This window comes from Notamacropus eugenii, chromosome 7 (genome assembly GCF_028372415.1).
Source record: "Notamacropus eugenii isolate mMacEug1 chromosome 7, mMacEug1.pri_v2, whole genome shotgun sequence".
Taxonomy (NCBI): Eukaryota; Metazoa; Chordata; class Mammalia; order Diprotodontia; family Macropodidae; genus Notamacropus; species Notamacropus eugenii.
In genome coordinates this window covers 82,422,790-82,435,946 of record NC_092878.1, presented here as the reverse complement: position 1 = coordinate 82,435,946, position 13,157 = coordinate 82,422,790, and the positions used below count along the sequence as shown (strand labels likewise).

Here is a 13,157-nt window from a genome sequence, read left to right as displayed (position 1 = left end):
ACAAATAGTGGGGCTATGCAGATATCCTTGTGGCAAGCATGTAAAAGTATATTGTCGGCCCTGCCAAGTGAAAGCAAATTGGTCCCATTGTTTCAAATCCCAAATAGTATTGAGATAATAAAGAAAGCATTGGCAAAATCAATAACTGTGTACCAAGTCCCATCATATTTCTAGATCCTTTCTCTTAAGGTATTGGTATCTGGAACAGAAGCATACAAGGGAGTGTGATTTGGCCAGATCAGTACTTGAGAAAGATCAATTTGATACCTAAGTAGGGTCTGAATTGAAGCGGGGAAAGACAGGCTGGTAACAATAGTTCAGACATGAGGTGATGATGAGGATCTGCATACTAGGCTGGTTATATTGTATGAGGAGACAGAGGCAGGGCGGAGGGAAGAGGGAGAGAAAGAAAGGGGGAGAGAGAGAGAGAGTGTGTGTGTGTGTGTGTGTGTGTGTGTGTGTGTATGACTGGGAAGATGGTGGTACCTATGCAGTAAAAGGGAAGTAAGAAAAAAGGGAAGGTTTGAAGGGAAATATAATAAGTTCTGTTTTGAATATAAGTTTTAAGATGTCTGTACTTGATTAAAATTTGTACATTTTGCAAGAGTTCAGTTTGGGTTTGGCTAATGATTATGCTTTTTATGTCACTGCTAAATTATCCAGCACCGAAAAAAAGTCAATTTTTTACAAGGAAAGTGTTTATATGTATTAATGTCTGAGATGGGAAAATATTATAAGTAAAAATTATTTATGGAATTATGGTTTTAATATTATAGATAAATGTTATTTTATGGGGCAGCTAAGTGATATGATAAATACAGTGCTGAGCCTGGAGTCCAGAAGACCTGAATTCCAGTCAGGCTTTGGAGTGTAGCTGACCCTCAGCAAATTGCTTCACCTCTGTTTGCCTCAATTTTCTTATCTTGAAAATGGGGATAATGAGAGTACCTGCCTCCCAGAATTTTGAGGCTCAAATGAAATAATAAGTGTGCGTAGCACCTGACATATAGTGTTAGATAAATGTTAGCTGATGCTTTTGTTATTATTAGTTATGCTGTCTACATACTTGGCTTTCAGGATAAAATAGATAACTAATGATGCCAAATTGTTTTTTAGTGAACTTGAATATATAGCCCAGCCCCTGAAAGTATCATTTTATTTCTTTCTCTGTAACTACTGATATTTCCATTTTAAATGCTATTTGATGTCTACTGAAAAACATGATGAAAACTGCAAATGAATTTATTTGGAGTAGTATGATTGATAGAATAATTTTTATATTCAGTGAACTTACTAATTTGAAATAAAAAAATTAGTATTAGATTTGTAAAAATTCAATAATGTGTTCAGTGCTTTATTTTACAAAAAATAAGATATTATACAATTTGATAGAAATTATCCAAAGATATGTTACACATGAATACTTTATCTAAATATAATATACCAAGTTGACAGAAGCAGTTTTTATGTGTGTTTTATTTTCTTCTCTACAAATTTAAATTTTCCATCTATAAAGCCTTTTTTTTTTTTTTTTTCAGTTGGTAGCTAAAGGCATAAAAATTACTAATGTACCTTCCAGTGAGAAAGCAGCAGCACCTGGTCATTTCCAGGAACAGCATGAACCAGGAAGTGTTTCTTCCCAGGTACAGGTGAAGCCTAGTATGCCAGTTATCTCCATCACATCAGCTTTGAAAGAAGTGGGTGTGGTAAGTGCTTTGAAATTTTGGACTAAGAGAAGATAATAGGTTCATGAAAATGATCTGATATTTTAGAAACAAAATGTTAAGTGAACCAACTGTCAATTCGTGATATTTGAAGTAGTTCTTTAAGAAAAGCAAACAAGTTTTTTTGTGATTGATACTTTGTACACTTGAGCCTCACTCTACTCAGGTGTCAGGCTTGGGGATTGTCTTTTAAGTGAGACTTCTTTGTAAGTGTTCTTCATTTTTAGTGGTCTTGATGTGGTGGGACCCTAGAACTTTTGCCCAGGACAGGGGGAAGAAAAGGGGATTTTCTACTTTCTTTAAACTTTATTTAGCTCCTTACCCTTGTCTCTCAGACTTGTAAACTTGCAAAACACAGATACAGCACAAGGACTACCTTCTTCACAATATCCCTCCTTATCCTTCCCAATCATCTGTGTTCTCTCTCAGTAACTACTTTGTGTTTTTTAATATCCATTCACTTTGTTATTAATATCAACATGTATTTATTAAATGCTTACTAAGCCTCAGGTACTGTGCTGAGTGTACAACTATGTAATTTGCAAGATACAAATAATCTAAAAAGATGGTAATCATAGAGAGAAGGCACTAGCATTGGGAAAGGGGAAAGGATGAGATGGGGAGTGGGAGGGGGAAGGATCAGGAGTAGATCAGGAAAAGACCGTTTGCAGAAGGTTGGACTTAAGCTAAGTCTTGAGGGAAGCCAGAAGGCAGAGATGAGGAGGGAGAACTAGGCATGGGGGACAGCTGGTGAAAAGGCATGGAGTCAGGAAATATCATTGGATCATAGAGTATGAGAAGAGGAGAAATGTGTGGGAAAGGACCAAGTTGTAAAACACTTTAAAATTCAAATAGAATTTTAAAATAGAGATAATAGAGAGCTACAAGAGTTAGTGGGGTTGACATGGTCAGACCTACACTTTAGGAAGATCCCTGACGTCTGAGCATAGCATGTTCCGGAGCTGAGAGAGACTTGAATCAGGGAGATCATCCGGCAAGCTATTGCAATGATCCATGCATAAAATGATGCAACCCTGCACCAGGGTGTATGTCTGTCTTTTCTTTGTTAATAGAATGTAAGCACCTTGAAATCAGAGATTGTTGCTTTTTTTTTTTTCATTTTATTTCCAACACCTAGTTGGACTGGCACAGTAGGAACTTAATAAGTATATATCTTATGTATACTTATAATATATCTTAATAACATCACATGTTCCATATCCTTTTAATTATGTACCCAATAGAACCTAAGCTGCTTGAAGGACGGGGCAAATTTCTATTTATATCCCCAGTTCCCAGGACAATAGTGGATGCTTAATAAAAATTTTTGATTGATTGGTTTCAGTAATTATGAGTTTAAGAATCCAAGATGGACCACCTTTATACCAAATTCTTCATTTAGCTAACAACGCTGTAATGATAGCCAGGTAGCAGTATAGTGGATAGAGCCCTAGGCCTAAAGTCAGGAAGACCCGAGTTCAACTGTGGCCTCAAACTAGTCAACACTGTGACCCCATATGACAACCCCTGACTGATTCAGTTTCCTCAACTACAGTGATAACATCTACCTCACAGTGTTGTGTGAGGATCAAGCACGATAACATTTGCAAAATGTTTAATAGAGTGCCTGGTACATAGCAAACACTTAATAAATGCTTATTTCCTTTCCCTTGCCTAATGAAGTTCCACTGTAATTAAATTAAAACTTGCTTTATTTTAACTTCCTTTGTTAATATCCTTGTGGGTCTGATTCTTACATTAATTTTTTAATTGGTCATATATTTATATGGATTCAAATAAATATATTTGTATATATGTATATATATGATCATATTAATTACTACCAAATTATGAGTTTTGTCCCATTCTGCATGTGTATAATATTTTATTTTTAATATTTAATATTCTTTAATTTGTATCTCCAGTGCTTAGCACGTTTTCTGATGCATAATAAATGCTTGTTGATTGATTGATCAATTCATGATAGTTGATGTAATACATCATTGTTTATCTCAGGTATTTAAGTAATTTGTACATTCTCTCTCTTTGCGTTGCCCTGTTGCTATATTGTCAGTAATATGGTTGACTATGCAAACATAAAAGTTTTTGGCCATTCAGTGAGAATTTCATAAAAGAAACAGTTGCTCCTCTAGAAACATTTTCTTTCTAGTAACTTAGTTTTTTTCTTCTAAAATAAATTTCTTTTGCATCTACCACACTATTTATTCCGACTTTAGATACCATTGGGTACATCCTAGATGGTACCCAGACTATATTCTCATCTAGCTGGTCATTTCTCTGGTTATAGTGACTGCTAATTCCTGACTACTTTTACTGGGTAAAATGTTCTTTGTCTCATTTACTTTTAATACTGCTGAACTGACTACTCTTATGTCCTTCTGTTTCCTAAAATGGTACAAAATTCAAAGTAATGCATATTGCCAAATAATTTTTCTTTCTGTACTGATATTAGCAAACATTTCCTTAATTCCTACTTTGAAAACTTTCTGAATCTTGAAGTTTTTGCTTTCATATCTTTTTGTACGTACTAATTACTTTTTCTGAATTTGCTTATAAACTTTAGAACAAGGATGGGGAACCTGTGGCCTTCTAGGTCCTCAAGTGCAGCCCTTTGAATCTAAACTTCATAGAACAAAACCCCTTAATAAGATGATTTGTTCTGTAAAACGAACTTAGTCAAAAGACCACAGATGAGGACCTAGAAGGCCACAGTTTCCCCACCACTGCTCTGGAAATTCAGATTTCAGTAAGTAGGCTAATCGGAAGAAAAATTGCATATTTTCTATCTTCCAAACAAATAACTCAGTTCTCATTTTTCATGTTTGCTTTCATTTTTGAAATAGAAAACAGTCTAGCAAACTCACAGCTATATAAGACAGAGAAAACATCAATAAATTCAACTACTGTTTATAAACAAGCTCATTTTTGACTTACATTGAAGTCACTTTTCCTACTAAATCTTTAATGAGATGAGACTTGTTAATAAAAAAACTTGAATTATGTTCATTTCGTTTCATTGTACTTTCTGTGGTGAAATTGAAATAGCCCTTTTCCCTTACCCCTTCCACTCTAAAAGAAATAGTAGTTAACAAAAGATATGGATTAATCCACACATTTGATCAGATAGTTGAGAATTGGCCTGTAGACTTTATATTGAGCTGATTATTTACTTAAATGAAATTAAACTTTGCAGAAATGAAACAATTAATATGGAGAGATTCATAATGGAGGGGAGGGCAATAATAAATTAAAAGAGTAACAGTAAGGAATTTTTTTCTGATATGTCTCATCTTTTATCTTTCTGATTTTAAAGAACGGAAGTTTAATTGACATTCAGGAAACTTCTGAAGAAATGAAAATGACTGATAATGCTCTTTCGGTAAGTAAATTTCTTTAGCTTTCTCTCGTCATCCTTTCTTTTAGTTTATATAAATATTTCAAAATGTAAGACTATTACAATTGCAGAATAAACGAGAGATACTGCGTAGACTAAATCAAAACCTCAAAGCTCACAAAGAGGAAGAAGAAAAGGCACAAACCTCTGAAATCTGTAAAATAACTACGAATGAAGACATTAAGGATCATCAGGAAGAAAAATCTGTAATATCAGAACGTAAGAAATGGGAGGCAGGGAGTCAATTGGAAATTCCTCTAGCCAAATTAACCATGGAAGAGACCTTTCCTACAGGTGAGAATAATTATAAAATTGTTGGAAATTATCTCATTTTCACAGCAAAACAGTTTCTTTATATTATTTATGTTAAATGATACAAACAGAAATGTGCATATATTGAAATAAAAAGCAAATGCTACTCTTTTGATTAATGCACATTTTTGTGCCCATGAGAAACCAAATCAGGGAAAGGAAATTTTCTCCTTTTTTTGTTTAATATTTTATTTTTTCCTTATTTACATGTGAAAGCAATTTTTAACTTTTGATTTTTTTTTAATTTTTGAGTTTAAAAATACCTTCCTCCTTTCTTTCCCTCACCCCTCAAATTGAAAATGCAAGCAATTTGCCATAGGTTATTTAAGATCAGTGATGCAAAAACCATTTCCATGTTAGTCATGTTGCAAAAGACCAAAAAAACCAAGAAAATAAAGAAAGTAAAGAAAAAGTATGCTTCAGTCTGCATTCAAACTCTGTCATTAAGACTCTGTCAGTTCTTTCTATTCAAACTGCATTCAGACTCTTTCAGTTCTTTCTCTGGAGATAACATTTTTTCACCACAAATCCTTCAGAATTGCCTTGGATCATTGTATTGCTGATAATAGCTAAGTCATTCACAGCTGATCATCATTTCACTTTGTATCAGTTCATGTAAGTCTCTAGGTTTTTCTAAGAGCATCTTACTAATCATTTCTTATGGCACAATAGTATTCCATCATAATTATATACCATAACTTGTTCAAGCCATTCCCCAGTTGATGGACATCTCCTCAGTTTCCAATTCTTTGCCTCCACTAAAAGAGCTGCTGGAAAAAAATTTTTACATATAGGTTCTTTTCCTTTTTGTTTGGGATATATATATCTAGTAATGGTATTGCTTAGTCAAAGGATGTGCATGGTTTTGTAGCTCTTTGGGCATAGTTCCAAATTGTCCTACAGAATGGTTGAATTGGCATACCACTTCACCAATAATGCATTGGTGTCTCAATTTTCCCATATCCCCTCCAACATTTGTCATTTTCTTTTCCTGTCCTGTTATCTATTCTGATAGGTGTGAGGTGGTACCTCATAGTTATTTTAATTTGCATTGCTATAATCAATAGTGATTTAGAGCATTTTTTCATATGACTATGGATAGCTTTGATTATTTTGTCTGAAAGCTGCCTGTAATCTTTGACCATTTATAAATTGATAAATGGCTCTTAATTCTATAAATTTGCCTCCGTTCTCTTTATATTTGAGAAATGAGGTCTTCATAAGAAAACTAAGTGTAATTTTTTTACAGTTATGATTATTTTATATTTCCCTCCATCCTGTTTTCCTCATTTATCCTATTCTCTCTCTCCTTTCACCCTGTCTATTCACAAAAGTGTTTTGTTTCTGACTTCTTCACCCATTCTGCCTTCCCTTCTGTCAGTGCCCCATTTTCACCCTCTTCTCTTATGTCTTTCCCCTCCTGCTTTCCTGTATGTTAACATAGATTTCTATACCCAACAGAGCCACCCAACAGAGTAAGGTTCCCCCCTCACCTCCCCTATTTTCCTCTCCATTCTAAAAGCCCTTTCATGCCTCTTATGTCAGATAATTTACTTCTCCCTTTCTCTTTCTTCCAATGCATTTCTCTTTGTCATCCCTTAACTTTATTTTTTAAAAATATTTACCCCATCATGTTAAACTCAAACCTTGTACTCTATCCGTGTATACTCCTTGTAATTGCTCTAATAATGAGAAAAATTTTAGGAATTAAAAGTATCATTTTCACATGTAGGATGTAAGGGGTTTAAACTTATTGAATTCTTTATCATTTCTCTTTTTCTGTTTACTTTTCTATGCTTCTCTTGAGTCTTGTATTTGAAAGTCAAATTTCTATTCAGCTCTGATCTTTTCATCAGGAAAGTTTGAAAGTCCTCTATTTAATTGAATGTTTAATTTTCCCCCTTTGAAGGCTTATACTTACTTTTGCTGGATAGGTGATTCTCGGTTGTAATCCTAGCTCTTCTGTCCTCCATAATATCATATTCCAAGTCGTCCAGTTCTTTAATATAGAAATTGCTAAATCTTGTGTTATCCTTACACTGGCTCCACAGTGTTTGAATTGTTTGTTTTTGGCTACTTGCAATATTTTCTCCTTGACCTGAGAGCTCTAGAATTTGACTAAAATATTCCTGGGAGTTTTAATTTTGGGATTTTTTTCAAGAGGTGATTGGTGGATTATTTCAATTTTTATTTTACCCCCAGGTTCTAGAATATCAGGGCAGTTTTTCTTGATAATTTCTTGAAAGATGATGTCTAGGCTCTTTGTTTGACCATGGCTTTCAGGTAGACCACTAATTCTTAAATTCTCTCTCCTGGATCTGTTTTCCAAGTCAGTTGTTTTTCCAATGAAATAATTTGCATTTTCTTCTGTTTTTTCATTTTTTGATTTTGTTTTATTGTTTCTTGATGTCTCATGAAGTTGTTAGCTTCTACTTGCCCAATTCTGATTTTTAAGGAATCATTTTCTTAAGTGAGCTTTTGCATCTCCTTTTCTATTTGGCCAATTCTCCTTTTTAAGGAATTATTTTCTTCAGTGAATTTTTATGTATCTTTTTCCATTTGGCCAATTCTGCTTCTCAAGGAATTCTCTTCAGTGAATTTTATACCTCTTTTACCATTTGGCCTATTCTGTTATTCAATGTGTTATTTTCTTCAGTATTTTCTTGCACCATCTTTACCAAAGTATTGACTCCTTTTTCATGATTTTCTTGCATCACTCGCATTTCTCTTCCCAATCTTTCCTCTGTAAGGCCTCTCTTATTGGAAAATTGTTTCACGCTCTCCTTTTGTGAGTTCTGCCATTCCAGAATTTGTTTTGGAACATTATTTAAAGTTCTTTGGAAGTGTTAGGTGAGTCTCTACCTTTTCTCCACCATCTTAGCTCTATCTCCTGGAAGGGAGATTTTTATTTTAAAAAATAATTTTTTATCTAATCAGCACTGCAAAAACACTTAAGAAGGTATATGAAGTTAATTATTTGCCAGAATTAAAGTTTTTATAGTTGAATATTTAAGGTAAATAATGAAGTCTTTCTTTTGTACCACTTGAGGAAATAAAAGAATGTATCCTTAGATCTACCCCTTTGTACTTTAGTAGAGGAAGAGGTAGGGACTGTCTTGTGATTTCATCAGGGATCCCCTGATAGAAAATTCCTTCTCCCAAATCAGATTGTCCCTAGTTCTGCAACTAAGAGATGGTGATCTGTTACAGGAAATGGGATGGAGTGATATCATAGAGGTATTAGCTTTGGTAAGGAGTGAACTCATATCATCATGTGAGTCAGAGGTGAAGGAAGAGATAGTGGCAGAAGGCATCTAAGTGATATGCATGAGAAAGAGGAAAGAAGAGGGAACTCATGATGAATATCCTCAATTTTTTCTGTAAAATACGATGCAGGGTTCTCAGGTGAGAGAGTGGGAGGAGAGGAGCAACTGAGAGTCTCAGAAAGTTGCCAGTGGCCCGGAGAAGTTCAGTGACTTGCTCAAGATCACAATCATATAGACAGTTTGTAAGACTTGAATCTAAGGCTTCCTGACTCTAAGGTCAGGCTTCCATTAAAGCAGACTAGAATTTCTTTATTCCTTAGATGGTCTTTGTATGTCCCTTTTCCTAAAAAATTCATCGTTTTGTGACCAACCTTATCATCAGTGTCTCTAAAGTTACTTAGCCTGGTTTCCAGAAAAAAAGACTGTCATTGAGTCAAACTTAGATTATATCGACAAGCATTTATTAAGTGCCTACTCGGTGCCAGATTCTGTGCTAAGTACTGGAAAAAATGCAAACAGTCCCTCCCTTCAAGGAGCTCACAATCTAGTGGAGGAGACAAAATGCAAGTAACAGTACACAAACAAGAAATATGCAGGATAAATTGGAGATAATCTCAGAGGAAAGGCACTAAAATCAAAGACTGGAAAAGACTTAAACAGATGGGATTTTAGTGAGACTTGAAAGCCAGGAGGTCCATCTCCTCTAGTAAAAGGCAGCTTCTACTTCCTGCTGCACTCACCAGCCCAGATCTTCAGAATCCCAAAATGTGGAAGACTTCTAAGTATGAGGGGGAGTGACCTTCTCTCTGTCCTTGGACCATCCCTCTCCTGCTGTGTCTATCCCCTGTGGGAAGAGGAAAAGGAAATCAGGTGAGGAGCAGGTCTTCTATCCCCTACTATGCTATCTCCTTCCTAGTCTCCATCCTTCAGAGGGATGAAAAGAAGCGAGAGCTCCCATCTGACAATGTGCCCATCATCTTGTGCTGTGTTTGTCTCCATCATCTTCCGAGGAGTGGTGCCTTCCTCTCTCTGATGAACATTCATATCTGGCCATCATACCCTATACATTCCAGTGACTACAAACCCCTTTTAGGTCATCCTTTAAGCCCCAGTTCCCACCCCTACTTCCCAATTCCTTATTCCCATCCCCTCAACCCTCCTATCCCAAAGTCTCAAAAAATGCCACCCACTCCTTTCACTGTGTCTTCTAGAATACCAGTTTCACAAGTGATAAACTTCCCTTCATTCTAAATCTTCTTTCCTACGCTCTTCAGCTCTTAACAGTCACTGAAACCTGACTTCCCTTAATGACACAGTCTCCCTGTTTACCCTTTCTAGTACTGACTATAGTACTCATTTCACTCATTCCCCTTGATTTACTGATTGAGGCAGAAGAATTGGAATACTCCTTGATCCCAACTACCACTTCCCAGGTGCTCCTCATACCTCCGTCACTCAGTAACCTCTCCCCTTTGAGGATCATGTTATTCATATCTATCACCCAATCACAGTCCTGGAAGCTGTTGTCTACAGACTTCCGGGTCTTTCCCTTTCCTTCCTCAATGAGTTTAGAACGTGACTCACACATTTTCTTTCCTTCCCAACCCCTGCCCTCATGCTAGAGGACTTAAGCATAAATATTAGCTCTCTCTCAAATACCCTAACCACTCAGATCCCCAATCTATTCATTTTTCTTGACCTGTCCCTCCATCCCACCTCAGTCACACATACCATCACCCACAGATGTACTACCTTCATTTTCGAGAATTCCAAAATCTTATCTGACCACCCCCTATTTACTTTCCAACTTTCTCTTCTTTTACATAACCTTATTCTCTTCAACCCCTCATTTCTCTCCCATGCCATCTCCCCTGCACCAACCACTCCCTTTTTTTCCCCCATCTTTATTCCTTGGTAAACCAGTTCAACTTGATGCTGTCTTCTTTTCTTGGGTCTCTAGCTCCCTCATCATATCTTATCCTAGGATTATTCCCCCCATCTTCTGCCTTCACTCCTACATAGGTGCTGCTAAATGAAGATGGAGAAAATCACTTAACCATTCTGACTGGGTCCACTGTAAATTTATATTACACAACCTTAACTGGGCTTTCACTGCTTCTGGGCCATCTTATACCTCCCTTATCAGTTCACTAGCCCACTCTCCACAGAGGCTTTCATCCCTGTCTTTTCATTCCTTCTCATGCCTCTCATGGTTCCCCTCTCTCCAGTCTCTCAGCTGAGAACCTTGCATCATATTTTACAGAAAAAATTGAGGACATTTACCATGAGCTCCCTCTTCTCTTCTCTTCCTCATCTCCTGTCACTCAGGTGCCACTTCTGCTACATCTCTTCCTTCACCTCTCTTTCACATGATGACATGGATTTGCTCCTTACCAAAGCTAACACCATCAAGTGATACCATTCCATCCCATCTCTTCCAGTAGATTGCCACCTCTCTCATCCACACTTTTTCAATCTTTCTCTGTCTACTTGCTCATTACCTGCTGCCTACAAATATGCCCATGTCTCCCCAACCTGAAAAAAACCTCATTTGATCCCTGTATCTCTGCTGACCTCCAGTCTTGCATCTCCAGTTGCCCTTTAGACATCTCAAACTACATGTTCAGTGGTCATCTTAAATTCAGTCTTCCAAAACTGAACTCATCTTTCCCTTTACTACCTTACCTATTTCTGTGGAGGGCAACCCTATCCTCACAGTTCCTCAGGCTTGCAACCTAAATGTGTCATCCTCCACTCCTCACTATCACTCACTCCCCACATACAATCTGTTGTCAAGGCCTGTTACTTTCATCTTTGCAACAATCTTTCAAATACATCTTCTTCTCTCCTCTGACAGTGCTACCCCCCTGGTGCAGAATCTTATCACCTCATGTCTGGTCTATTATAATAGCCTGCTTGGGTCTCTCCCCATTCCAGATCATTCTCCATTCACAAAGTTATTTTCCTAAAGCTCAGGTTTGACCATGTCCCTACTCCATGCTCCCTCCCTTCCCTTCATTCAGTAAACTCCAATGGCTCCTTATCTCCAGGATCAGGTAGAAAATGCTATTTAGCATTCAGAGTTTTTCATAATAACCTTGCCCCTTCCTAGTCTTTTTATACCTTACTTCCCTTCAAGTACTTTTGAATCCATTGATACTACTTTGCCTCCTTGCTGTTCCATAAACAAGATCCTCCATCTCTTGACTTTTTCTCTGGCTTTCTTCCATGCTTCAAATGCTCTCCCTCTATTGACTTCCCTGGCTTCCTTCAAATCCCAAGTAAAATCCCATTTTTTTTTTTTACTGAAAGTGTTCCTAAATCACTCTTAATTCTAGTGCCTTTCCTGTATTAATTATTTCCTATTTATGCTATGTAAAAGTTTTTGATTTTTTACATATTTATATATTGTCCCTCCCATTAGACTGTAAGGTCCTGGAGGCCAGGGCCTGCCTTTTGCCTTTCTCTGTATTCCCAACACTTAACACAGTGCATGGGACATTCTTATTGACTGACTAAGATGAGGAAGGAGAGACTTCCAGATATGGGAGACAGCCAGAAATGTAGAGTTGGGAGATGGAGTGTCTTTTTCAAGCTCTAGCAAGAAAGCCATGTTCTTTTCAGTAGATTTTGCTCTGAAACATCCACAATTACTTCTTAATTGAAAATTTTTAAAAACAATTTTAAATGACATTTCATTTAAAAAGCTGTCTTAGTTTTCCTTTTTTTTGCTTTAGAGAAGATTTTCCTTTGGTCTCCATCTTCCGACCTTGTCAGTCACCTTTTAAAAACAAATAGTTCTAAATGCATTGTATAATATGAACATTAAAAATAAATAACCAGTTGAGTTACTGACTTACAGTCAACCGTGAAAATGGTTTGCTAATCTCATGTTATAATAATTTTGTAGTGACCTTTTTGTTATAACCATATCAATTTCCCTTCTTTTGTTCTTACAGAATTTACAGTGGGACATGTTATTAAACTAGATAATGAAGGATCTCCAAGAAGAGCCTGGGGGAAAAGCCCAACAGATTCTATTCTAAGGATTCTTGGAGAAGCTGAACTACAACTTCAGACACAATGTTTTGATGAGATAGCTCTTAAAAATGGTAAAATGGAATTAAATATTTTTTTTATTTTTATTTTTCATTTTTAACACAGTTTATAACAGATAAAACAATTCAAACTTTTGGTCAGGTGATACTTCTTTTTAAAGCATTTACAATATGAACCACAAAAGTATTTTTTTTTTAAATATTAACCAACTGAGACACAAATAATATTTACGTTGCTAATTTCACAAGCACTTGACCTAATTGTCTCCACAGTATTACTAAGAATTAAAGGACCCTAACTTATTGTTGTTGGTCTAAAGTCCCATGCCTAATAGCTTAATTTTAGACTTGACCTCGGATGCTCCCCTACCAATAATCTATA

The 13,157-nt window shown here is 36.2% G+C and overlaps 1 protein-coding gene across 26 annotated transcripts in view; it reads left to right on the top strand.

Annotated features, from left to right (window-relative positions):
• The window catches only part of NEK1 (NIMA related kinase 1), a 162,556-nt gene that overhangs the window by 102,957 nt on the left and 46,442 nt on the right, over positions 1–13,157 (top strand). For all 26 annotated transcript variants that reach the window (XM_072623342.1, XM_072623352.1, XM_072623353.1 and 23 more), the window contains 4 exons: positions 1,539–1,706; positions 5,059–5,124; positions 5,211–5,433; positions 12,677–12,829. In XM_072623342.1, coding sequence (XP_072479443.1) covers positions 1,539–1,706; positions 5,059–5,124; positions 5,211–5,433; positions 12,677–12,829 — 610 coding nt within the window. The remainder of the gene's footprint in view (positions 1–1,538; positions 1,707–5,058; positions 5,125–5,210; positions 5,434–12,676; positions 12,830–13,157) is intronic.